Raw genomic sequence first — 27,304 nt, forward strand, 5'->3', positions numbered from 1 at the left:
AAATCGTATAGCAAAACCTCTGATTTTTTACATAGTCGACATTTCAGAACATGGGACACAAGTTCCATAAAATTGATCTACCTGTATCTCGTGTAAAATATTTTTTTTATTTTACTATTTCGCTTAATTTACTTAACATCACAAAGATGGTAAGGATTAAATTGTTTCTGGGATCAATTTCAAAGCAAACAGGTATCTTTATATAATTGACTATTTCATATCAAAAAGATGTTTACATATTTACTACCGTGACCTCATTTATGTTATAAAATAGTTATATGAATAATAAAACCGATTCATACGGAGATGCATACGATATACATATATACATATACTCAATATATGTATGTCCGACGATACTTCTCGTATGAAAGCGATAGATGGAACATTAGAATTAGAGAGGAAACGGCAGTACTCACGCCTGTAGTTAGTCTAGTGTTTCACAGTACAGGTGCTACACCATGCGGCCAAGTGCTAAATTCAACTAAAATTAGCATACACAAGAACCTATAAAATTATGCATCTGCCCTGTTTGGTTGTAATTTAGCATATACAGGAACTTATGTGTTTAAACTTAAAGTTAGGGATCTGCTCTGTTTGGTTGCACACTAGCATAGACAAGAACTTATTGAGTTTCACGCTACAAGAACCTATTTAATTGTACAGTCCTACGGAAAAGTTCATATTTACTTTTCTATCCAATATAAACAAATATCAGAATGACAAAGTCGCGCAATAATTAAACTAAATTGTAAGTTGCCTAAGAAAGGGAAATTAATCGTTCATATCTTTGAACAATGTTTGTTTTGAAAGACCAAGTCAAAATTTTTACGTTACGTTAGCAAAAGTTTAATTTTAAAAAAGTCAAGAATAAAATAAGTTTCATGTTTAAATTAATACCTAGATACATTGTTTCAGTAATATCTGACATTGAATCATGTTATGCTACACGGTCGCTGCGGGCCGTCGAGCTTTTTAGTGCGTTAAGACAACCTCCTCCTTGTATTGGAAATGAATACAATAGTATGCAATTAATCAGAGGATCTTTTGATGTAGTTATCGAATGTTTTCTATATTTGATAAATGGAGGCAAGATATAACGGTTTTGAGTCTAGCAATTACGGTTTGAAGACCAAGAATCCAGTGCATTAGTTCAAAGATTATACACTGTTTAAGTTTGTTTTTTTTTAGGCTATTTGTTGTGTTGAGTATTTATACCAGCACTTGGCCGCATGGTGCAGCACCTGTACTGTGAAATAACTGGGCTAACTACAGGCGTTTCCTTCCGTTTCCCATTTGTTAAAACAAATTTTTTTTTATTTAGTAGACTATTTACAATCAATTCTCATAGAGAATTATGAGTAAATTATTTTGGCTTGGTACTGTAACTTGGATTATAAGAGTTTATAATATGTTTGATTCTAGTTGAATCTAATGCTTCAATTTAAAGAGTATTGTCTTTTTAGTCTGCGGATCTGATCCGTTGTGTCAAGTAATTGGGTAACTAATGGGTTTTGGTGGTTGTTAACTCTTATATTATATGTTTCTGAACTTGGATATTTCTTCTTTGACTGTGGGTTGTTAAAACAAATGGTAACATTCATACGGTATGGTGTTCGCGACTTGCGATGCGCATATCGTGATAACAACATATAATTATAATATAACCATTTTTAATATAATTTTTATAAGAATCATATTTGAAATTATCTTAAGTTAAAGAATGTAAATATTATTACTGCTTGAAGATCAATTAATATAAATGGTTGCTAACAGTAGTTAATGAGTCATGACACGATGTCACTAATCCACTAATTATGCTACTTTTCTCTATTATCACCCGATCTTTTCCGCCTGATCTGACAAACCTTAAAACTTTATTGTATTCATAGTTTGAGGTTATAAGTATCTGTCATTGTTACTACCACTGTCACCCTTTCTGAAATTCGATAACAACATTAACTTTTTATATAAATATCTTTACACGTATAAATTAATATTCAGTAAATATTGAAACATAATAAAAATGTCATCGTCTTTAGGTAAGAGAATATTGTTATTATTAGGTTAATGTTAGTTTCCTTGTTATTATAAATTACATACTATATATGTCGAAGATGAAAGGACACCGGGCCTTCCCTTTGGAATTCTTTGGAAAATCCCCAATACTTTAATCTTTATAAGTTAACCCAATTATAATTGTCCGAGATTTGCGATAATGAGCTTGGGCTCGAGGCGACAACTAGTCGCCGAACGTAGCCGCGGTTACGGGATGAACTCATCAGCGAGAAAAACAACGTCTTTACGATCAGTGAATATTGTCACGTTTTATTTTAACCAGGAGTCCGACTTAGACTTTGGAGGAAAGTACATTTACTATCCCGTTGACCGCGGATTCGTTATCGAACCTAAGACTATTCTCATTAGTGTCTAATCACTGTGGTTACTTGTCGATTCTGTAATACTCACACTTGTGCTAATCAACATTACCTCGATTATATAACAACGATGGCTAATTCCAGTGAAGATTCATTACATGCCTCTAACCCTAATCATAATGTTAACCAGACATATATTAAAGCAATGAGTTTTTATTAACCAAGCTATTACATATGTAATAACGTTAAAACTTGTTAATTTTTGAATTTATTTTATAGATTCTATAATATTCCTCATTCTTGTGGCATTTTTGTGGGGCGTAACCAATCCATTTATTAAAAAAGGAGCTAAAGGTTTAGAAAATGTGAAATCATCTTCTAAATTTTGCCAATTTTTTAAAGAACTTGCTTTTCTTATTACAAATTTAAAGGTTTCATTTAAAAGTTCTATTATCTGAAATATACAAATGTGATACAATTTTAATAATTATTCTTATTTTTATAGTACATTATACCATTTATCATTAATCAATGTGGTTCTGTATTATATTTTTTAACTTTGAATAAAGTAGATATATCACTTGCCATTCCAGTCACTAATTCTCTTACTTTTGTAATAACGGCAATAACTGGTTGGATTTTGGGTGAAGAAAAGATACACAAAAGTTGGTATATAATTTGCCATTTTTTAATAAAATTTATAATGGAATTTATGTGAATTATATTAATTTTCAGATACATACATGGGAATGATATTGATTTTGGTTGGAACAGTCCTTTGTTCTTGGGATAAAATAGACAATACTATACAGCTTTAACCTTTTTAGCATTTCATTTTAGAATGTTTTATTAGTTGTAAATAGCAATTAAAATTTTAACGAATTCGTTTGTTTTGTTGTCTTAAATAAAATAATATTTATATTACAATAATTATATAGATATAATTATGTTGATGAGAATATAACCATATATTTTATGATTATATAGATCAGAAATAACGGGTTACATGTTATTATAAAATACATGGAATTTATGACACTGATTTGTTCTTAGTACTGAAAATATTTGGTATTATGCTTATTTATTTATTTCAGATTAATAACTGTGTTACACATGAAATATAATTCATTTTGGGACTTTAATCCTTCGACATTTAATATCTTTATTTCGTACACTTCTGAAGAAGTAAATAATTATATTAATAGATAATATAAATTTATAGATGGATTGATACATTGTCTATATATTCATGATATTTACATATGAACTATAATCATCAATATATACATGACAAATAAACAGCACCAAAGAGGAAGGAATATTGTAGATGTATTATCGAATTCACATCGTTGTACGAAATAATAGTATATTACAGTAAAACAGATTAAATTCTGTAAGTTTTTTCAAAGTGTCTTGTTTTACTGTTAAGATCAAATGTTCACAATTAATTTGAAAAATTATAAAATGTGGTAATTAATAGCCGAAGAAAAAGATTAAGTGGAAATATAATAAAGCAAATATAAAGATCGTTGTTAGAAATAAAGATTATTATTACAAATATTTACAATTAGTATATGTAAATGAAATTGAATTGATCTATGCACAATAAACATTTAGAAATTATACATATAACTGCTAAGTATCTCCTTGTACACTCAAAGGTGATTGTTATGATAAAATTTAAGAAATATTTTTTTATGCTGTTACTCTTATCTTAAAATATAATCAATATATTAAGAAAATACCTTGCATGTTCAGAAATTTTGATTTCAGTTGAAATAATGTGTATGGATACTTAGAAAAACGGAAATGGCACTCTGATTCACGGTGAAATGAAATTAATTTCTTCCGTTTTCATAAACCACAAAAGAAAAAAAGGTAGTAGTGTAGTGTTGGTTCTGAATGCATTCTCATCTTATGCAACAAATTTAATTTGTTAAATTTGGCAGAGAGAAGGCTGTATTGTGAAAGGAATATTAGGTTGTGAAGATCTCATTAAAATAAAAGTTGATGCTTTAGATAAGTATGTGTCTTCCAGTTGTGCTCTTTTTTTGTTGGTCCTCTTCTGTTGCCAGTTTAGATTCAATCATCCAAAAGGATAGTGTGTTAGTTAATGAAACAACTAGAAAATAGTGTTTTAACAAAGTGTGTACATATTCAGATAATTTTACATTTTGTCACGAATCCGCATGTGGCTATAATTCGTTCACAAAAGTAGTTTAAGCGCAATATGGTTCACAAATCAACGTCATAATTAAATTTACATTATTAATTGTAGTTATAATGATTATATATTAAAACAACAAACAGAAACTTGTCAATTTTTTTTATTCGGTTAATAAAAATTACTTATTTAATCATTAAACCGTTTGCGATCTAAGGCGGATTTCTCATTGTACATTAGAAGAAACAAAATAAAGTGATAGAATAACTTGTTTATAATTATGTTTTTTGCGAGCACGGTGATGGACCGACGAATGTGTTATCGTTAATCCCTTACGATTACGAATTACATACTTATGAAACTCAAGACTAGCATTAATCAATGGCCTGCCCTTCAAGCACGGGATTTTTTACTTTTCAGCTTAAACCAACCCGCACTCTTATTCGGATCGCGTGGAACCGATGTGGACCTGCTTAATTCTGGTTTTGAGTTAGCGCTCCGTGATTTGGTGGCCAACGATTCCGTGGAAACAGTTCTATCCACCTTCTGCTTGTCTTTCGATTTCAACGTGCTACGATTAATCGTGCCTGCAGTAATAAATATTGTGCATTAATTCGTTACTCCGATACATGATTCTTAACATATGAAATGTGGATAAAAAAATAGTCTTCCAGAAATAAGATATTTTCCTTTTTTCATTTATTTACAAAACCTCATAAAAGTTTGTTTTTACTTTAACATAATTATTTTAGATTCAAATTCACATTTGTTAAAATTGTTACATCAAAAATTCAAAATATTTCTGTGAATTTTCTATCCACATTTTATATTTTGTAGATATTCTTTATGTAATTTTTACCGGTTTTCGAGAGATTATCTTTGCTTCGTCGTATATCTTTTCCACGACGACTTAGCGTTTCACGACTTCTCTGCCTACGTCTCATAGTCGCTAGCGGCTTTGGATGCAGTTGTTGATCGTAATTTATTTCGTAAGGTTCTCTATAATGTCTAGGCTTCCAAGGTGCAAGAACACTGACACTTCTCGATACTGTTCTCGTGTGTGATTGAAGTGGTCGATTTAATTCCTCCCTGCTCGCTGCTCTACGTCTCTCATTCGGACCAGGTATTTCGCCCACTAAACAAAAATATAAGTCGTGTTTTAGATATCGAAATATAAGATATAATTTATCGATTACAATAGCTTTTATAGTAAGGCAAATGGAATCATTTTTATAATGTTAGTAAGTATGTAAGAATTCATAAAAAATAAAAATAAATTTCAAGTAATTATTTTACATGTGAAAATATGGCAATGAATATTACTCCATTAAGACCAGATTTAATACAAAAAAATAAAATAGCTACAAAAAAAAAAAAAAAAAAAAGAATTGTCAGACCTCTCATTATTATTATTTTCTCAAGAAGAATAATTTAAGAACTTTTTAACGGTACAACATAAATTTGGACATTTCCTTATTGAAGTTTTAAAACTGTTTAACATTGAATACGTATTATATATTTAATTGTTATAACACATTTGACAATTGTTAATAATTACCTGTAGCAGCATGAAGATATACAACAGATCTCTGTGATCTTTGAGAGTTCTGACTTTGTTGACTGCTATCTCCTGTTGTACTTTCACCGGAAGACAATGCGCTTTCAGCGAGCCTTGGTGGTTTCCGGGGTGGAGACAAAATACCCAAATTGTGGCGACTGGAATTCGTAACATCACGCCCTGAACAGGCATGGTCGTCTCGCTTGTTTCTATAAAACGCAAACAATTATATGTGCAATAAAAATTAATTTATCATTTTGTACATTTTTTATGCACATTTTATTACTTCGAATACTTATAGGTATTTGCCTTTTTGAAAAATTTGAAAAAATTTATATAAAATACAAAAAAAAAAAAAAAAAATTAATAAATATATGTAATGGAGAAGGGAGGTATCCGAGATTTTTTTGAAATATGTCTCCCCCGATAATTTGCTATTTAGCAAAGCATTATCGTAATTGCTATTATGTTAAATGGATGCAGCCCACCTGCGATCTCTATTGGAAGAAACAGACTCCTGATCAGTGTCTCCAAAGAAACGCAAATTTTTTTGTACAGAAACACGTTCGGGTGCGGATGAAGCTTCCTCGTCCTCAGTCCCGGTGGTTAAGATTTCGCTTTCCGGTATCCTAGGCTTCTTATCCACTGTCTGAAACAATCAAATTAATGCAAGCATCAGTAACGTAGTCGCGGGATTATTTCGCCGAAACAGACAACAAGAAAGAAACAAGAAACACGGAAGTCAAATAGAACTCGACATACGATCATCAAGTTTCTTGCCATAATTTTGTAACTATGGACAATAAAAAAAAAGTGGTTCAAATAAATATTATTCGGGTGGATAAACTTTATACCAACAATAAAAGATTAATACAATTTTTCATTTAAACAAATCTAAAGGGCGTCCCTTTTTTCCCTTCAAAAGTCGCCTCAAACAAGTGGGCAGTCAAATTGGTTAAAAAGTTAGTCCCGCCTGTACCATTTAATCAGAGCAAAAATTAAATCAATATCTTCATTAGTTTCTGAGAAAACAATTTGTAACACTGTATTTTTGTTACCTCGAATAACAAGAAAAACAAACACTGCCCTATTTAATTAAAAAAGGAAAAAACACGGATTTATTCCATTGATTCAAAATTATATATGAAGTTCTTCGCGATAACTAAAGAAATTCATGCCAAGCCGAAGTCGGTGAACGAAAAAGAGCAAAAGAGAATGTGTGCAAAGAATAGAATAATTCGATATGCTTTACATTATACGAAATATAATAAAGCCTAGTAGAAAGATATATTCTTTACACGAACAAGAAAAATAGTGGCGTATCGCTTGTTTTCAATGTTTCTATCCGTGGCACCCTCATGAGTCATGATCTCTGGTTCTCTGGTCCATCGACTCATCCTCTATAGATTATCGTCTACGGTAAGATTCACGCGCACGCAATCATCTCGAACGGCAATAGCCGCAGAGAGACGGCCAGGCGCGGCCTATCGAAGCGGTCAGAGAGAATCGAAATCGGTGCCTGACAGAGATTATTCCGCGGACGATGGTTAAAGCTAGGCAGCCCCCTGATCGGCACTTAATCTCACGATTAAATTAAACCACAGAGCGCAGAGTTAGTTAAGCATTTAATCAAACAGGTAATTGGAGGTTGTACCGGCCTAATGGCTCCGCTCCGTAGCGACCTTTACCGACTGATGAATGCACCAACTTGCTCAGTCGGCTCGCCGCGAACTCGATAACCGGACACACGATCCATCCGCTCGTTATCAGATGCAACTTGTAAAAATCATATACTCTTAGCTTCTGAGTCTCTCAACGTAAAAAACAGCCCGACTTCTTGTCGATTCGATAGGAGTTTGTATCCCTGTCATTGAAGGGGGGGGGGGATGTGTGATGTTGAAGAAAAAATTGGCGGTGGGATATTTGATATCTGGAAATCTCGAAACCGGAAACTTTTGTTCTGTTTTTGTGATTCGAAACTCTTGAAACCTACGTAAAAAACAATTTGTATAAATAATTTACGAAAATATTGTGACTCTATGGTTTTATTTTTATTTAACTGATAATAAACCAATTGAGTTTCTACTCATTTAGCGTTTGAAAGAATTGAAAAAGCTAATTTCTTTTAATCGGAGTTTTTCGGAAAGAATATTTTTTAAATTAGTTAGTTCGACGAATTAGAATTGCAAGATACTGATAAATTAAGAACAAATATTTTACAGGTTCATACGTAACATTATCGATAATAAACAGTTTGATATCTTCAAAGTAACACAAGCATGGAAGAGATGCCTCTTAAGGATAAAGATATCATCAGCTGATTAAGAGCTCTTTAATTTTCGATGCAAATGTGTCACGTCACTGTGGAGGTGTTCATCGTGATATTATGCATACAACATAGCTGGGAACCTCGGAATCCCATTCTCTATTATAATGTCGCCCACTTGTTACCAATTTTGAAAAGGGTCTCGTGGAATACGTTCGCGGAATTTGATTACTTTGGAGAACCGTTTCGGATGAATGATGTCATAAACCGGAATACTTTATGCCGTGTCCCCTTGATCATTTGTATCTTTTCCAATTCGAAACGTTCATAAATCGTTGGGCAGATTTATAACATATCTCATTACTTCTTATGAACTTCTTTAGGGATATTGATTTAATTGTTAGAATATGGTGTGATCTCATAAAAACTGAAACTTACTTTAATGTTCGACTTGTTCTTCCTTGACAGAGACTTGAACCAGCCCTTTCTTTCAGCTTCTTGTCCCTGATTCTCTCTGGTAAGGGTGTTGCTTGACTCGCAAAAGGATTCCTCTTCTCTGGTGAGTGTACCCGTAGATCTTGACAGCCTTGTCGGTCTGGGCGGGCTGGGACTGCCGCTGGGAGTGGATAAGCGTCTTCGTTGGCTGTACTCTTCCTGCAAAGAAATATCGAAAATATACTTTCATGCACCAGCCTCCAGGAATTCGCACATTTTTCAGAGTATATAGAGGATTACTATACTATCACGTATATAATATGATTTATATTAAAATCGTTGTACAGCTGATCATTCTAATCTACATAGACACATTACTTCCTCGTATAGAGTTTATTAAGGATTGAAAATATAAATGAAACACAACTTGTTTATCGAAGAATCTAAAATAAACTGAAAGTAGGACTTTTTCTAACAATATTCATAATCATTCGGCGATCGAAACGAGGAATGAACGAGGAAATGAATTTCCTCTTTCGAGCATACATATATATGCGAAGCACTAAGATCTTTGATGCAACAGTAGCCAGGTGAAAAGAACACAGCAAATGGAACTCATGACGAAGATAATTCGATCGGAGGTGATTCGCGTGGGTGATATAACTTAATTCGACGATTGGTAGCTGGAAATCCCAATTTTTCTTCCCCTTCAATTTATCGATCCACTTTGTTCAAGCAATTTAAACTTAAATGAAGTTAACTCAAGATAACGAACACTATACTTGCATAGCAGGTAAAGAAGGACAGTATCATGAAGTTTCGATCTTTCGGTCTTAAGAATTCAAACTAAACAAATTAAATCGACATAACGAAAGAGTTAAACAATTCTTTTTTAATGGTTCCATTGTTTCGATTTTCACTTAGTCTAATGAATTTGACTTTTAAATCTGGATAAAGAGTAACGGGTTGGTACCATCAAATGTTAATTATTGGATTACCAAAAAATTCAAATTTAAGGAAGGATTATTCCTTTAACCAAATCCTTAATACTTAGCAGAATACTGTGAATGTGATATACATGTCGTATTTTGTTATTTTGAAGTTAATAATATTGACATTCGATTGAATTGTAACCTATTTGCTATTTTAATGCATGTTGCATATTATTATTTATTTCCTGTCCTTAATATTTTGATATTTTAACGAAAATATTTTCTAAATTATAAAGAAGGTAGAAAATGCAACATTTCAATTGCAATGTGGATTCAAAAAAATTCAATAATGTAAACTGAGTAAAAAGAAATTACAAATATAACGTTACGCTAACACATTAACCTCAATAACAAATAAAAGAAAATAGTAGTTTCATAAGAAGTAAAGAGAAAAAAAATTTGATAATCGAGTACCGATCATCGAGTTTCAGCGTTCCATTCCGTTAGTTGAGATCTGGTTCGTATGCATATAACTCGAAGAAACGCGGGTAGACGCGTGTCCGTTTCATTCTCGGCGACGTCTACGTCGTCATTATTATTATCATGTTTTGCATCACCACCATCATCAACGCTGCCACCTCCGTCATTTACCCTCGCTCTCTCGCATGCATAACACACCGGCCACGGACAGCTTCGGGCGTTTTATCGCAACTCTGCCTGTTTATTCATCGATACTCTGTAAAAGAGCCACTATGGTAAGCATGTATAAGAGCGTCTAGCCAAGCTATATCTATTGTTCCTGTTCCAAGGAAATGTTGCTCCTCGCATAGGAACATAATTTTCACCGAAGAAAAATACGTTGCGATTCTCCAGCTGATATCCTTAGCTTAGACTAATCATATTCAACCGTCTTTAAAATTGCATAATCTGGTTCGTTTACGCAAGCTTGATGCTCTATTACTTTTACTATGATCTTAATATTGTATATAGTATGATGAATACTTTTGAGACGAAGAATTAACTGTTATTCCACGAAGTACTAGTTATCATATCGAAATATCAATTATTTTTATAATATGTAATTGTACCACCATTTAAATTTCTTATTTGTTACAGGACAGAAACTTTAGTTCCCTTAAGTGTGCATATATCAGTTTATTGATTGAGAAATTTCATCCTTAGACAGTATTGTCTTAACTACGTAGTTAAATTTAAGAGATGATTCCTACATGAACCAAAATTCGCTTTGTGAGGATATTAAATATTCGTCAATATATATTCAAAAATGAAACTCTTCTTTTTCAAATTTTCTTTAAATGTGGATTTCATAGTATCTGAGGAGCGTCCCCATTATCTGTACTAAAGATATTTCTAGATTAGATATTTTTTGGTTTCTTATATTTACATTTATATTGTAGTGAATGTAGTAGATATAAGAAAAACTTCCAAAAGCACGTTAAGAAATAAAAATGGTTTGTTATATGTGAATAAATATGAAAGAACAAAACATGCACTAGGCACGTTCCTAGATCCTCGGTCATCTAGTAACTATGCCTGTACTGGTTATATATTTGAGGCAGAAGGGGGCGCCGTACGCTGTGTTCGCGGCGCGTACGGCGCGAAGGACCGCAAGCTACGATCAACCAGCAGTGCATGCGTTACCAGCGCAGCGGACCTTTCGATACGCAATATAATAACATATCGCGCGTACGCGGCCGCGGCTCTTACCCACCGCATAAACTCTTAAATGACTCGCAATGAATAGCCCATATCGCGGAATCATCTGCATAGTACAAGTACGGCGCACTTCCCTCGTACTCTCCATATATACGAGCAACAATATTCCGTGTGCTTCCCATAACGAGTCGTGCTATGGATCAACCGATGCGACGCGACGGTTCGACCGACCGACGACGAGTCTCGGGGACGGTTACGGCGACGGCCACGACTATGAGAGAAGAAGAAGAGGAGGAAAAAGGAGAAAGAAGAAAAGAGCAAGGGTTCTGTACCCTACGGACATTGTGACCCACGCACCGTCCTGCTAACTCTTATAGCACCGCACGCTGCTCTTCCTCCTCTCCCGTTTTTCTTCCCGCTCCGTTCATTCTTCTTTGCTTTCGTCTGCTTATCGACCTTCCTCTCTCCAGCTTCATCGCAGAACGCGTTATACCCGGCTACTCCCTCGCAGGGACTGGCGTGGGCCGTCAAAGATTGACCTAGGTCTGGGTTCTGCGCTTGTGCACAGCGCGTCATCCACCTCGCGGCCCTGTGCACGCGCGTGCTGCTTACTTGCACGCACCAACGCTTCCCAACCTGTCCTACATCCCTCTAGTGCGCACGCGCTCGAGTCTCTTGTTCGTATATGAGGTTGTTTCGCGCATATACGTAGGTATGCGTGTATATGGTGACACAATCCCGCATGCATATGCATCGACGTAAGGCTGTTCTATTCTATTTCCAATCATATGCCTGTGTCCTTCATGCGTGTAGGTGCGTATTTAACCGTGTGTTACAATAGCGTTGCAAAGGCGAGTGGACGAACGAGGCCTGTTTATTCTCGACGCATAACTCTGCAACATTAAACCGACTGCCATGGGTCAACGTAGATTACGCATAAATCCAAAGGAGAAGCTATTTACGACGTCAACCGACACTCATTTTAACCCTATGGATTTTTCCATTTCTTTATTCGACCGACTTGTTTTTGGACGAATAAAAGAATCTGTTAAGGTAGGGTAATTTTCTCTTACGAAAAAAGCGGTGACATTTGATAACGTGTGAATTCTATTAAATTCGATCGGTTCCCATGTGACCTACATTTGTGCACTCTCAAAAAACCTATAGCCAAAAAATTGGTTACATGGCTATATTCTGTAGAATTAATTTAATGTCGCAGTTTTAATAGTTCATAGTGTTAACAATTTCTAATAATTTAATTTCTTTTTAATTGCATAATAACTGTACAAACATCATAAGTCATCAGCTTACATGGCGTTTATGCGATTAATCGTGTTTCATATACTTTGATCTGACGTAAAATTGACACGAACATCCACTAAATTCTCATCAACGACAATATGCAACACAAGTGGGATTCAAAATCATCGCATAAATTCTCTCAATTGTTTCCTTGACAGTATGCCAAATGGCGGGAAACATGTAAGAACAATCAACCCCATCTATATAACGAGAGCAAAGTCTCTTTTTTGTTGCGTTTTTCTGCCCTCTATCAAGATGCGTAGTCCCGGTATAAATCGACTGGGTTCGAGAGCTGCAAAAAGCATCCATCTTAAATAGAATGTACGCAGGTTGAAATCGAGGTGACCGCGCGTCGGATCTCATAGTCTTGACGTTTCTTTTTTGGAATCGACGGATGATGTGCCACGGGATTATAGCGTGCGTGTAAAACCGAGAGTCGAGAGTGGCCGGTGAAGAAGAGTTTAGGGGAATTGAACGCGAGCAAGGGAAGTGCGAAAAGGGAGGCGACGTTGGAGCGAGAAACAAGAAAAGAAGAAACGAAATACGACGAAGGGGAACATTGAGGAGCGGGGAGGAAAATAGGGCGCGCACCGTATAATGTTGGTGCGAGAAAAAGTATAATGAGAGGGAATTTCGCCGCTGTAAGTACAAAGGAATATTATAGTAAGATCTGTAACGTGCAAAGCCGCAAAATAAACGAAGTACGCGTAATGGGGTATCGGCTCTGTCGTCTCCCCTGTGGTGCACCTTTAGCTGCCACGCACGCGTGTTACACTCCGTGTGTAAGGGATACAGAGGGAGCCAGTCAGGCCTGCGCAAACAGACCAATAAGAGCAATGCGCAGTAGCAAGGGAAATGAACGAGAAAAGCGAAAGAACAAGCAGAGAAAAGCCGCGAGCCACGATACAAGAAGCGTCGATCTTGGATACTTCGTCGGTAGAGAATAGGATATGGCTGTTTAGCGTTTTCTAAACTTGCTGCTTTAAACTACGATTCTTCCTTGGTACGGTTATTAGTTTAAACTATGTATATATTGTTACTTTAATTGAACAAATAGCAGTTTATGTTATTGATGATTTGGCTTCGTTTAACTATTATACTTTCGAATATGGAAGAGGAAGTATAGCTTGATATAAGTCGCAGAATGGACTGAATGAAATTGATATTTCAGATTCTGTTCATTTAGTTCATTTCGAAAGACCACTTAGGAAACCAGCGAACTCGTATGAAGTCAACACAGTATATATTTACAAATATGAATTTTAATTTTCGTGCAATCAACGCACAAACATGATGTGCATCTGTGTCCCAATTTCACAGGTCGGCTGTTTGAAACGCATTAATCGTGACTCAGGAATAAAAACAAAAAGATGAGCGGAAAAAAAACAGACGGGTCGATCCCTCGAAGCATGATGCGCGCTTGTAAGGTTCTTGTTCTTACGAACAGCGCAAGGTCGTCCGCTTCAGCGTTGCGGAGCAGCGTCATGGTGGCAACGCCAGCGCGAGGTTTCTAGGAGGCTGGAGGAGAAGAACGAGCTTTGCGCGCCAGTAGAAAACCGGATGCACACTTTTGCGCCCGTGTTGCACGGACGAGCGACCACCACTGCTGCCATTAATAACCGAAGGACCACGCCGCTAGACGGCAGGATAGTGGTGGTACGGTTTACTTTCTTTGGAATAACAATTCTTAGAGAGTGTATCCTCCCGTTGATACACTTGCCCGCCTGTCAATGGGGGCGCTACATACCATGGGAAAGTCTTAAGTTCTTCGAGATCATTTCAAGACTATTCGAGCGAATCGGCCGGAACCGCCCACGGATGGGTTGGCACCCTGCCCTGTCCGTGCATGTTCTCATCTACACGTTTCGCATACACGTACGCGTTGCGATCATACCTCCCCTTGCGCGCTCGCACGCGCATTGACGCTTATAATTGATGAAATGACACTGGCCTAGCCTAGGAAGCGAACGGTCAATGCTATCGAGTCTTGGCGGCTCGCCTAGAGAGTTGATGTTTGTGTTATTTTGTTACAATATAAAAAGAAAAAGAAGTAGTTGGAACTTTCATGAGAATCAAAAGGCAATGACATGGGTTTGATTTAAGGAAGCGGGTATGTATCACCGAATATTATACCATGTATAAGTTAGCCATGTTATGTAAAAAAGTTAAGTTCGTTGTTTGCCACAATGTTTTATACAATATTTTTTATTTCATGTCTTTGGTGGTGCATCATCAAAATAGCGCATGACGCGTTATCAGGTAAAGTGATATTGGCCATGTCGAGTACAGATTGTCGACTCATTTGGATACCCGTTGCAAATGTATAGCGGACTCTTTTATGCACGCCGCGTCTTCACACCCATTACGAACGCGAATATCACCTTCTATTGTAGGAGGATGAGCTGTCGAAGCTCTACCTCTTTTTTTCTTCACGATGGTAAAGAGATAATATCAAGTACATTTTCTACCGTGTCATGATAAATAAACGTTGGCTTTTGCCTTTCGGGTTGGCAGTGTTGTTGCGGTAAGAATGTTGTTAGTTATTTCATTAAATACTAGTCCGATTAATTTTAATATGCTACGACTACAAAGAATTAAATAGATTCCTTCATAGATTATTTGAAATAGTAAAACGACTATATTAGTCATTTTAATTATGTCTAGCCTAAAGTATTCTTACCACCATTGTAAACACTTGAAAGTAATCTTATTTTTAATATGTATACTGTATTTCAACTTGCAAAACAAGTTCTTACAGGCGTATCGTGTCGTGGATTTAATATTATATGTGCAATGCACAATGCACGAGCAAACAGCGTGCACAAACGGTACAATTGTTAAGACATCGAGCCAAGTTCCTTCGTCACTCTGCGTCGTTAAAGCGATGCCTGATCGAGTCCTCTGCTGGCTCAAGAAAACGATCCATTGTGAACCGTCATGCCGCATGATTCCAGCAATGACAAGCTGTATCCTAATCTACAGTTGATATATTGTAGTCCTGTAAAGTTGAGAAAAGTCTCTTGGAATACTCCATGACATATACAAGCTAAATACTTATTAATCCTCAATATGTTTATTAACTTATTGACTTAACATCATTGGCTATCATTAGGTTATAAGTGGACCTACAACAACTTACATTAAATTACCTGACAAGTAAACAACGAGAAGAAGGATGAAAAGGAATTTAAAAGGATATTTCAAAGTTGAGAATAGTAAAGTGGTCTCAAGTTGCTTGAATTCAGGTAACTTGACTAATTTAAACGAGACTTTGCACACAGTCAGATAGGTAGATAATACAGCGGCGGTTAGTCAGGAAAAAGCCCATATCTGGTGAGTATCTGGTCTCCTTCGTGCCAATATTACGTTGCAAGAAGGTAGGGTGCCATTTACACACGAGCCAGGTCAGCGATACATATTGGCCAGTCAGTTCGGATCCACCGCTTAGATGCTCTCTATGGGTAGTTACCTGGGGAAAGATGTATCTCCCGGTACCAGGCTAGTACAAATCGACTGGTCTCGACACACGGATTTTAAGCCGAACTCGAACGGAAAGAAGAAGAAGGAGATATAGATAAATAGATAGGGAGAGAAGAATATAAAACGGGGAAAGGGGGATCATGTAAAGAGGACAAGGAGAAGAATAGGCGAAGAAAGAGAGAAAGGGAGGAAACACGGCGCGCAATGCGGCAGGTAGAATCGTATCGGCAAATTGCAATCGACGACCGCCTTGTCGGCAACTCCCCGTGGCAACAGGAAAGCGCTGCCGAGAAAGAGGGAAAACGAAACTGAAAAGGGAGCACGACGAGGACAGAGAGGTTATCTACTATCCTACAAGTGATACGAATATCCGGCATTGTTTAGGTCTTCGGGGCTAAAGAGTTATCGGTCGTTGATCGTTCCAGGAATCACAGCCTGGTATTCTCATTGATACCTCTTCCTTCTTCTTCTTCTTCTTCCTCTTCTTCTGCTTTTCATACGCGTGGGTTGAACCAATCTGGTTGAGGCTGTTGGATGAAGTTAGGTCAGTTTGTACACGTTACCGGAGACGCGAGCATCTCGTTCGAACCATAAACTCGTAACGGGTTTCCACCAAAATAGCAACGAACTATTATTTCTAGCTTACGAGCACATGATGCGAAGACAACGGTGCTTTCAATCTTTTTTTGATCGTGAACACGGGATATAGTTATCCCGTGAATCGAGATCAGTAGAATTTATAGCGATGGTGAACGATTTCCTGTACGGTGGAATTTTCTGCGTCCTACTTCTTCGGGTTTTGTGTAGGAATTATGTCACATATGTGACATATTTATTATACCAGTTTGACATAACATCCGATTTTCTACATGTTAGTTTTCAAGACCTAAATAAGTGGGTGTAGATGACATGATATTCAGTATTTGTCATTTGATGGATGCGGTATTCAAGTATTTGCGAAGAAGTAAACTGTAGATAATGTTCACTAAACAAAAATGCAATTCATAACACGATTGTCACCTGAAAAACTAAAAGCTTGATGCTCATTATTAAGCTTGAAAGCTTAAAATCTAATAATTCTAACAGTATCGATCACTATGAATGACTATCATGAATCGCGAAACAGCTAGGCAAATCCGTTAAAGTAAGCAAGCAGATGTTTTCGCACGGGGTAAGCCACGAGGCGTGCGAAGATTTGTTAATAGTACAACTATTTCGAGAATCTCGAGATCTCACGGTTGAACCTTTTAACCTCTTATCTATCTCGCCCGACCTCAAACTGTTATTTGTGAGCGCTTAAAACTCTCTGCCAGCTTAGAAGTTGATGTTGTCTAGCGCTAGAGTTTCTTACTTTGCCATGCTTCGTTGTTATTGTTACTGTCGCATGTACATCGGCTGTTAGGTGTATAAATAGGCGTTAGTTCGTATTACTGATTGTGAGAAATCATAACTGGAGAATGGACGAGAGGAAGAAGGCAGCAACGCGTAAAGCCGCGCTCCGCGATACGTCGTGTCTCGTTCGACTTCTGAAAAAGACGTCAGGAGACGTCTGCCCCCGGGAGGCACGCACTAGCTCCATTGCGTTTTCTTCCTTTCGCTTTTAATCTGCATTCATTTCGACCTTACCTACTAGAAGGTAATCTGATTTCAATCTCTTCCTTTTTGCGCGTCTCGAATTTTCCCCACGGCTTTGCTTTTTTCGATCTTTCATTTACATTTGACCGTGTATCGGGACATTAATTAGTTCCTTTTTTCATGGTTGAGTTAAATTGTTTTACGTTTATTGCGTATGTGCAACATTGTACCTTTATAAGTTATTAATTAATTAGACAATTAATGAAGCTATTCTTTCAAGGAGAGCAGTTTTAGAATACAATACGCTGTAAATCAATCCTATGTTCCCAAAATTGTCTTTTTATTTGATTTTCGAGCTAGACATGTTTGTCTTTATCCTCTTTCATGTCTGTAAAGTATTGAGAAATAGTCATAAATCGAACTATTTAACATAATATTCATAAGATGGATTATCTAACTTTACGCTTTCATATTAAATATTAAAAAAAAAAAAAAATAAATATAAGAATAAAGATGCTAATGATTGTCAGTCAATGAAACTACATAGGAATACATAGTATACATCCGTATTTCAAGGTACTAAATTTTAAAGAAATATACCACCTTCTATGGTTTCTAAAGTTACTAGAAAAGTCATCTAAGGGAAAAATACGTGGAAAGGTTCCAATTCAAAACAACTATATTGGCGGTTTACTGTTTATTCAAAAGGCCGTACCGATCGAGTGGAAACGTCCATGTCCCTGACACGGAGCAGCAGTAACCCTAGTCGAGGATCTAGATGCGATCGTTACAATGTCGGCTGAGACAGAGTGGCGTGAGTCGCGGTCGCTTGTCGGAATAGATGTTACCGTCAGCCACTACGAGACACCTCAGCGATCACGCAGAACGAAATCGTTTATTTACTGAATGGCAGATTCGCTTATTCATTGCTGCGATTTTTTAAATAATTCAAACATTAGGAGTAAAATTCCGATGGAAGTAGCAATGGGATAACTGTACATATTCTTCTCAATGGCATTGGTTGATAAGAATGAAAGGCATAGAAGTCATCAAATCCACGAAAATGGACTTATATTATATACTTATATATTATTATATTGTAGGAATCTGTATCTTCCTCGTGCGTGAAGTGCCGAAGTTGAGATTTCATATTTGAGATCCATCATCTCTCTCCATGATACTGATATATGCTAATTATTATCTTGGTCGATGCTCATTCGAAGTACAGACGCTTGCAGAGGCATGAAAGCCGTTTTCGAAACAAAAAACTGTTTCATAGAATTTCATATAAAGATGATAGCTGTCATATGTCTTTCTAGGGGATATACAAGAGCGATCTCGTCGGCAAATGAAAGATAGCTCGCGAGACGATAGCAATCCGCGTCAAGAATAGCTCTCAGCGTGAAAAGGGCTTCCAATTGCTTCCTGGTTGCTCGATAACAGCCTCCACCCTGCCTGAGGACGATAATCCTGGATTAACAACAGGACGTCGAGTATCGATTGTTTATCGTGTGAAAGCCGCTCGTGAACGATCGTCCATTACGTTCGCCATGTTGCACGCTGTCCCGCTTCTGCGAAGGGATGGTCTCTCGAATAACCTTTCTCGGTATCTGCCCTCGGTAATCTCTTCGCAATGAAGTTTCTCTCTCTCTCCCCCTCTCTGCCTCTCACTCAGTCTCCCTTCTGATCCGGAAATTCACAGAATATCGCTCGTAAACGCGATACATTGCGAGAAAATAGTAATAAAGTCGTCCGTGCTGCGACCTCTTCCGGGGAAGTTTGAAAATTGTAGGGGGCGCAACTGTGTTAGAGGAACCAGTGAAAGGAGGACTCGCAAGCATTATGGGAAGACATCTCATTTAGATTTACTTGATCCTGTGAGGGAAAGTTTTTTATAAAATAGGAAAATAAGTCCCTCCTGATAAAAGATTCAAAACTTATTTTGTTAAATTATTTGATATTGTTTTCTGTTGGATTCTAATAACTTCTTCCCAATCAACTAAGCATATTACTAAATTCAACAAAACAAATTTCCTTGTCACGTATTATTCCCAGAGTTTTAACCCGTTAACTGCTATAAAAACTTAAGTTTAAGAACCTCACAGAACTTTGGTTTAAGAACCTCAAACTTCCTTTTCTGAAATCGATTCAAAAACACGAAAGAATCCTAATGCAGTTTGAGTTACGTGAAGGACGAAAAAATAATGGTACAGTGAAAATCGAAGAAGCGTAGACACAAGAACAGGTTAGAAGAAGAAGAACAAGAAGACGGTTTCAGAGTAAGAAAGAAGTGCAGCAGGGAAGAAAGAGGAAGAGAGATATCCAACCGTTCGGCAGACCACAATAAATAGCCATGGTATCGTGTTGCGAGTAATTGAACGGGGCTTCATCCATGGTGCATTAAGTATTGAAAACGTACTGGATCCGGTGAGACAGCAGAGAAGAGGAGGCCACCAGAGAATGGTCAAGCTCTAAGTATTGGTGGAAGAAGGATGGATGATTCATGTCTGTCCGTTGTTGTCCAAGAGTGTTGTGTGTACGGTAACAGAGCATAGGAAGAGGAATCCGATGAGGAACCTCTGTTGCTGCTGGCGCATAATGGCGCTGTGATCCTAGGCCCCGTATGCTACGTGAGGGCAATACTGTATTGTTATTTGTTGGGTTAGGTACTGGTTGCTCCCAGATCAAGTACCAACGTGCTTGAGATACAGTCCGTCCTGGTGTATCGGAATAATATCTTGCTCGCTTATTGTTGCCGCTCGTTGCAGATAGATCATTCTATTATCGAGATAGCAGTGCACGCGAGTTGGCTTGCAAGGGACAGCGACTTTGCGATGCTACATTGTGTGTACTGTACACCTCGTGATCGTCTATGTGGGATTTACATGTCAAGGTACGTATAAGGTACATCTAAATATATCGTTGTGAAAAAATTTTGTAGTTTGTATATGGAAGTTAGTTTGTGCATAATTTGCGTTTAAGGACTTAAGTGTTTTAATGTCATACTAAACATATTTTTATCTAAACAATGTAAATTAAAGGGAGATATCATAATGATAGTAAATATATTCATGTAAACAGAAATAAGTCTCCATTGATATTTTAAATGTTCAATAAAAAGCATTGATATTAACTGTTATTTTCATCAATATTTACCAACTGTATATAGTTCCCCGAGATAAGATCAGAAACAAAAATTAGATTAATGTTTCATTCGGAATTAAAGTATCTTTAATGTTTTTGAGTTATATGTGTTAATACAACGTTACTTATGGGATAATGATCCAATACTTATGACTTATGACACTTAGTACGACATTAATTCCCACTTGACGAAATAAAAAGTACATTTGGTATCGTAACAACCATGCAAGTAGTTCCAAACTTTTGACCACTACTATAAACTCTCACGTCCTTCTATACTATAAAAACGCATCTCCTTCGAAGGAGGTGGCTCTCTTCCATCTCATTCCCTCTTCGAACCTCATGCATGTTTCTATAATTGACTTTCCGCGTATGCGTGGCTAGCTTCCGTGGATGAGATGTTGTTGGTCGATTGAAATGCTTACGGGCCATTGAACTCGAGCAAATCGAGCACTTGACTTAGAGCACACCAGGCGACTCTTGGAACAGGGGCTGACTCTCTCTATAGCTGTCGTTCGATCGAGAAAGTGGTTTCACCACAACCACAGCCACAGTCATAGTTATTGGAACACGCACAGCTAGTGGGATCGTTCGTATTGGCTTATTTTAAACGGCAGATTTTTTTACACTGTCGCGAAATCAACGATGGTAGCAGGATTCTAGAATTGGCATCGGCTCTGATGGATACGAATCGTTAAGATGATATCTCCGTGGCGTAGCTTCATTCATACTGCCTGGGTGATTCGGAGTGTCGTTCGAGTATGTTCATTTGGCTCTCCTCGAATTGCCGATACATCATAGTCCCCACAGCCATTTCGCGATCCGAGATAGCGTCACGTGTTCGTGACAACTGGAAAAAGATAAAAGTGCAATGAAACGGATGCGACATTTTTCTAAGCTTGCACTGCTCGTCGTTCTACGAGATTGTATCGGGATATTTTTCATTCTGGTGAATCGCCGTTCATCGCTCAGCAACGATTCCTCTGATCATCCCTTTTGATGGAGGATTTGTGTTCAGTGTCGTGAATATAAAGTTATTCTGATAAGTAATATCAATTGTTGCCATTTAGTAATTTTGCGAGCAATAGAGAATATATTATTCTATCTAATTTATTTGTTTTACCATTTTTAATTTAAACCATATTAGGATACTGTAGGTTGTATAAGTAAAAGCATAGGCTAATTAAATAATACAACCGAGGAGCTCATAATAAAAGAAGTACTTGCCGAATTCTAAGAACAAATTCTAGATAATAATGCATTCTATTAGTCAGAGACGAGACTCGCAGCACAGTGGACTCGGTATTATAAACAATCGTTTATATATGAACTTACTATTAAATGAATATTAAACGAGTTCTACAGAAATAGCCTTTATCGAGGTTCCTTCATTACCATCTGCCAACATCATAATTTCATTAAATACAGTTCTTCTATGATACATGTAATTACAAATATACTTATATCAATTACAATATAATGAATATTTTATTAAATAAGGTTGAAATGTATTGAACAAAAATTAAAGATGCTGGTTGCATTTTTTTGCGAGTTATGGAAGAAGCGAGATATGGAAGAAAATATAAAATTTTGTAAAAAAAATATGTGATTTTGAGTCAACTAGCATAATATGTATAAATCACAAATTAACATGTGCATTGCGTACCGACTTATATGAAATTTCAGCAATTCACATCATACCTATCGACTAGAGAATCAATTATGAAAAAACATACATAACTCGATTGAACCTTATAATTTATTTGATATGACGACGCAAGCCTAGTCCAAACTTGCATTTTCTTATACGTGTACTTGTTCAAACATAGATCCAAATTTCATAGTTATCTCCATATCTTTCCATTTCCTCCTTCAAACATTCCTTGCAAGTCGAAAAATACAGAGAGAAGAACAGAATCGTGCGATTGAGAAAAGAAATTCCAAATAGCGCAAATAGTAAAGTTTCAATTCTACTGCAATCATATTCACTAGCAGAAGAACATGGCAAATCGTTTTCCCAGCTAATGGGACATTTCGACCATACGTCATTACACGTTGACGATATCGTGCTGTCCCATTTGCGCCTAGCAGGCTTCTCTGACAAGATTGAGAAGCGTTTGGGACCATTAAAGAGACGCACAGATCGAGAAATGATACTTATTTCAAGGCTTACGTAACTTTCGTGCAAATCGCGTAACAATTCCTCGACTTATTACACGTATTCGTCAAGAGATACTCTCCGTGCACCGGTGACGAATACTCATCATTCGACGCGCCGTTTCCGATGGTGCAATCGGCCACAAGGTGTCGGCGATTAGATTGAATTGGGTTGCGGCGGTTGAATTGCCTCGTGCGCTTTTCGATCACGGTTTCCACTCGGTAACTGTGAGAAACCGCTAAACTTTCCTCCTTGCCGGCCAACAGGGCTCTTGTTTAATTCCGTAATCAACGAGACCAGAAAGTGAAGTCTTATTAAGATTCAAAGCGGCGACTCCTGGCTTCGCCGTGCTCTCGCACGCGGCCCATTTGCATCGTAGATCTTCACCAACGATACACACAACGATATCTCTTCTCTCTCGCTACGGTCAGTGGCCACCAAGGGGAGAGCTCGCAGTTTTCGAGGACGCGGAAAACAAAGGGACAGAACCGATAGAGGGCAGCACTCGCGCGCTCGATCATCGTGAGGCGATTGAAAACGCGGAATCATTGATCATGGAATTATCTTTTTCCTATTGGATTGCATGTGATTTATTGAGAAGAACGGAGAATGGAATATTATGAAAAATAGCTTTTCTATTCCACGAGTAAAGAAACTTATGTACTTTATCTTCTTTCAGAAGAATAAATCGTTGCTTTGCTTTGATAGTGGAACAACTCAAAATGTTTCAAATTTGTTTTTATTGAATAAAAGGTATACAGTATGTTCCTATCTTTATCGTGTAAAACGGTATATTTACAACTCCATCAGTTTTGCGCCAGAAAGAAGAATTATTACTTATGCCTCTATCAAGCTGGCCTTAGTTTTACAACACTGGCTCATCTTCAGTTGGTCTGTGACGCTACAAATGCAACGTGTACCGTTTTCGCGAATAATGGCATATGTTGCACTAAGTCATAGTAAGTGACAATGTCGTTGAAATGACTCACGAAGATTTCCTTGCGAATTTTAAAACGCTTCTTTCGAATTGTCGTATAAATAAGAATATCATAAAGGTATCGCAATGTATGACCATTGTTACGTCTGACGACTCTCTACCTAGATCAGGTCACATACCGCGGGCAGGTTGGCAACTAGATGTCCGCACATCCTCACGGTGTACCCTCAATAGCCTCAAGGACCCATCATAAATAGGAAATTCCAGCTAAGGTCCTTCAGACCGAATAAACACCTCTTTAGTAATTCGTTTTCTAACAGTTTATTGTTTACTACGGGAAGATTCGGGAAAGTTCGTTTTCTCACGTATGATGCTTCCCAGTCGCCACTTTCTCTCAGGGACAGTTAGCCCCTTCCTCAGCCACCAACCCCGAAAATTAACCAATTACCAACGAAGCCTATTTCCCTCACTATCATAGCGAATCCCTGTCTTTAACGAATCAGCTCATCTGATGTCCGTGGACCCACCCATCACAAGTTTTCCTCCGCAGCATCATTTTCATAGACAGTTAGTTGCTCTTCCGTTTTCGACCTTTCACCATTCGAACTTGCGTTATTCTACTCGAATTTAGAAATTACAATTATTCTCTATCAACTCATATTAGTTTGTACACCAGCTGTTATAATAAACTGTAACTAATAACTTGTTATATCAGTGTCATAATCAATTTAATTACCTCTGTTACCCCAACCGAAATAGGGGATCGGACATTTCGCGGCGTCGATTATCTAATCGTAACGGGAATTTACAACTCCCGTTGACGTGCTTTCTCGCGAACGTGTCTCTCCGCGAGTGAACGAAACAACCATGGTTTTAGAGATGTCTAACAAGTTAGATGTTTAGTTTATACAATGTTACAATGTAATAATGTAATTTTATATTACGTAATACATTATAACGTACTATATTTTACATATGATTGATATCGAATCGATATTGGAGATCAGGATAGCTACTATAGTTCGCAATGAGCAGTGTTCGAAAGAATGTTTGCCATTTTTATTCCAAGTTCACATTAAAAAAAATACTTTATTTACATATTGAAAGCATTAAATTTGTTTAAATCATTTGATTTAATTGAATAATTGATGTCTTCTTACGTGTTCCTTTCTACTCTAACACAGAAGAATTTTATGGAATAAATACACACATCGTCTTTCAAACTGAAATCCTACCGGCATAATTATACATCAATTGATATTTCAATCTCACAGAACATCTAAATATCATTTAATCGATGCTTTCTAAATCTTTCACAATCTTCAACGTGCATTTTGACATGTTCACTCTTCCCATTTCGCCTCACGTTTGACATTAACACTCGAACTCACGTATATGTTCATCTACGTTCCCAAAAAGATTAAAAAATCATCAGACTCGGCTTTGTATCGGTGCACTCTACGAAAAAGATACAAACACCGCACGATGATCGTTAGAGGATCTTCAGGCTTAACTAACTGCGTTCCTTATCTAAATGGCAATAATAATTGGCTGCGAAGCATATCCCGTATCGATACTCGGCTAACGTACGATGCATCGGCATGGGAACAATGCACCGTCAACTTACAGCGTTTGTTGGAGAAAAGACGTAGTATGGAGATGATAGGTGCGAGGTACGCGTTCCTCAAGCGAAAGGGAGATAATCGGGAATTATCATTCGCGTCTAATCGATAATAGTCCCTGCTTGCTGAACAGTTCTTGTTGACACTGCACTGTATCGTATCATCGAGCTTAGATTGGACGCAAAAGTATATTACCGTTTTAAAGTACGTAATACATGGAGACTTGTTTGATTTTGATAGAATACAATATACTTATAAAATTTCAGACTGTTGAGGTTATTAGATGTATGTGAATACAAAGGAATACGTGGATAAATTGTAAGGTAGAAAATATATATTTTAAATACTGAAGTGTAAATACAAGTCGGAATATGATATGAGCTGATCCAGATCCGCACGCTAGTGTCACGTAATTTTAAGTGATAATCAATTGATTCAGTAAATGGCTGCCTTTATTAGTAGCACAGTTAAGTTTTTCGTACAAAAAGATTACAAGAACTGTCGCAGACCCGTCTGGTACCATCAAGGAGGAAAGCTTAGTGTGGGTGTGCCCTTTTGAACTAAGAACGTGGATTCGCCGTTCACACTTTTCGGTAGAAAAGTGAGGGTAATGATCCGCGATGCCCATTGGTTAATAAATAAAACTATGAAAACAAAGAAAACCAGATGTGGCTCATGGGCATCCTTGTTCATGGGAAAAGCCTGCTATTTCGCTAGGCACCCGCTTTCTCCGTAATTGGTAAGAGCGTGCAAAAAACACAAGGACCATCCGTAAACCGAAAATACTTATGTGAATAGAAATGAAACTAAACAGATTCGGTTTATGGTATTTCCTTAGGTTTGTTGCGGGTCAGTGTAACAATGTGTAGGTCTTGGCGGCCAGACCGCGAGGAACCTCGCAAGGACCATCGCATTTGGCGTAACACGTGGCAATCAGAACTCGATCCGTGACACTAACAGTATTACCCTATGACTGAAAACCCTGAAGCTGTAACATCAACTACATCTCAATTCACATCAGAGATCAGGCCGCGCGTCGGAACCGATGGGCTGATGACGGAAATAAAGATGTGGTGGCACTCGGCGACGATGTATGTCGCCGAAGCGAGGTGCCTAATGAACCCTCGATAACCCAAAGGTCCTTTCGCCGAATGTTCGAGAACGCCTAACAAACGTATGGATAGTGGGGACATTGAGGGATGACAAAGAAAAAGAATCAGATTCCGCCGGAAGTCAAGTAGTTGTAAGAGCTTCAGTCTTGAAAAGTCGCGTCTAGAGTTCAGAAGTGAATTGTAGTTAGTGTAAACCAAGTGCTCAGAAATAAATTCTCTCTTTCTTTTTCTTTATTTTTATCTTTTATTTTTCGTCTTCGATTTCTCTTTTTTATTTTACGTGACAAAGTCAACGTCGCCTATCTACTGTTTATGGTTTGTCTTCGACGCAGTCTTTTGTCTATACGCTGTCGATGGCTTCAGTGCTTGAGAAAACTAAAAGACCAAATGTAGAGTTTTCTTAGAAGCGATGACCACTTCAACACAGACGATTTATTGTAAGCGTTAGATATTATTTTATAAATCTAATAATCTAGGAATAGTGAAATTTTGATAGTAATGTATGTTAATTCAACATCATTCTTAATTCTTCAAAAAACGCGTTATGCTTTCTAGTGGAGAAAG

At 37.2% G+C, this 27,304-nt stretch overlaps 2 protein-coding genes and 1 long non-coding RNA gene across 6 annotated transcripts in view; 2 read left to right on the forward strand and 1 right to left on the reverse strand.

Moving 5' to 3' along the window:
* The first annotated feature begins 1,555 nt into the window (after nt 1-1,555).
* On the forward strand, nt 1,556-3,308 carry LOC139988334 (transmembrane protein 234 homolog). The gene is made up of 4 exons (XM_072005620.1): nt 1,556-2,042; nt 2,658-2,809; nt 2,884-3,043; nt 3,114-3,308. Exons 1-4 carry the CDS (start codon nt 2,027-2,029, stop codon nt 3,194-3,196), a joined length of 411 nt encoding a protein of 136 aa, XP_071861721.1. The 5' UTR covers nt 1,556-2,026; the 3' UTR covers nt 3,197-3,308.
* A 1,200-nt stretch (nt 3,309-4,508) lies between these two features.
* Blo (bloated) overlaps nt 4,509-27,304 on the reverse strand; it is a 164,938-nt gene continuing 142,142 nt past the window's right edge. For 2 of the 3 annotated variants that reach the window (XM_072004829.1, XM_072004834.1), the window contains 5 exons: nt 8,805-9,020; nt 6,589-6,749; nt 6,101-6,309; nt 5,402-5,677; nt 4,509-5,129 (listed from right to left, as the gene is read on the reverse strand). In XM_072004829.1, coding sequence (XP_071860930.1) covers nt 4,936-5,129; nt 5,402-5,677; nt 6,101-6,309; nt 6,589-6,749; nt 8,805-9,020 — 1,056 coding nt within the window. In that variant the 3' untranslated portion in view covers nt 4,509-4,935. Of the gene's footprint in view, nt 5,130-5,401; nt 5,678-6,100; nt 6,310-6,588; nt 6,750-8,804; nt 9,021-21,178; nt 21,762-27,304 lie in introns of those variants that run through there. The other variant, XR_011800001.1, reaches the window with a different exon arrangement.
* Nucleotides 11,409-20,842, forward strand: LOC139988353 (uncharacterized). Of its 2 annotated transcripts, none has more exons than XR_011800079.1 (3): nt 11,409-13,715; nt 14,033-15,678; nt 15,825-20,842. It is a non-coding gene; the product is annotated as an uncharacterized lncRNA (long non-coding RNA). The 2 variants fall into 2 exon arrangements; XR_011800080.1 differs by having other exon boundaries at nt 14,033-14,822; nt 14,954-20,842.

The sequence above is a fragment of the Bombus fervidus genome, chromosome 1 (genome assembly GCF_041682495.2).
Source record: "Bombus fervidus isolate BK054 chromosome 1, iyBomFerv1, whole genome shotgun sequence".
NCBI lineage: Eukaryota > Metazoa > Arthropoda > Insecta > Hymenoptera > Apidae > Bombus > Bombus fervidus.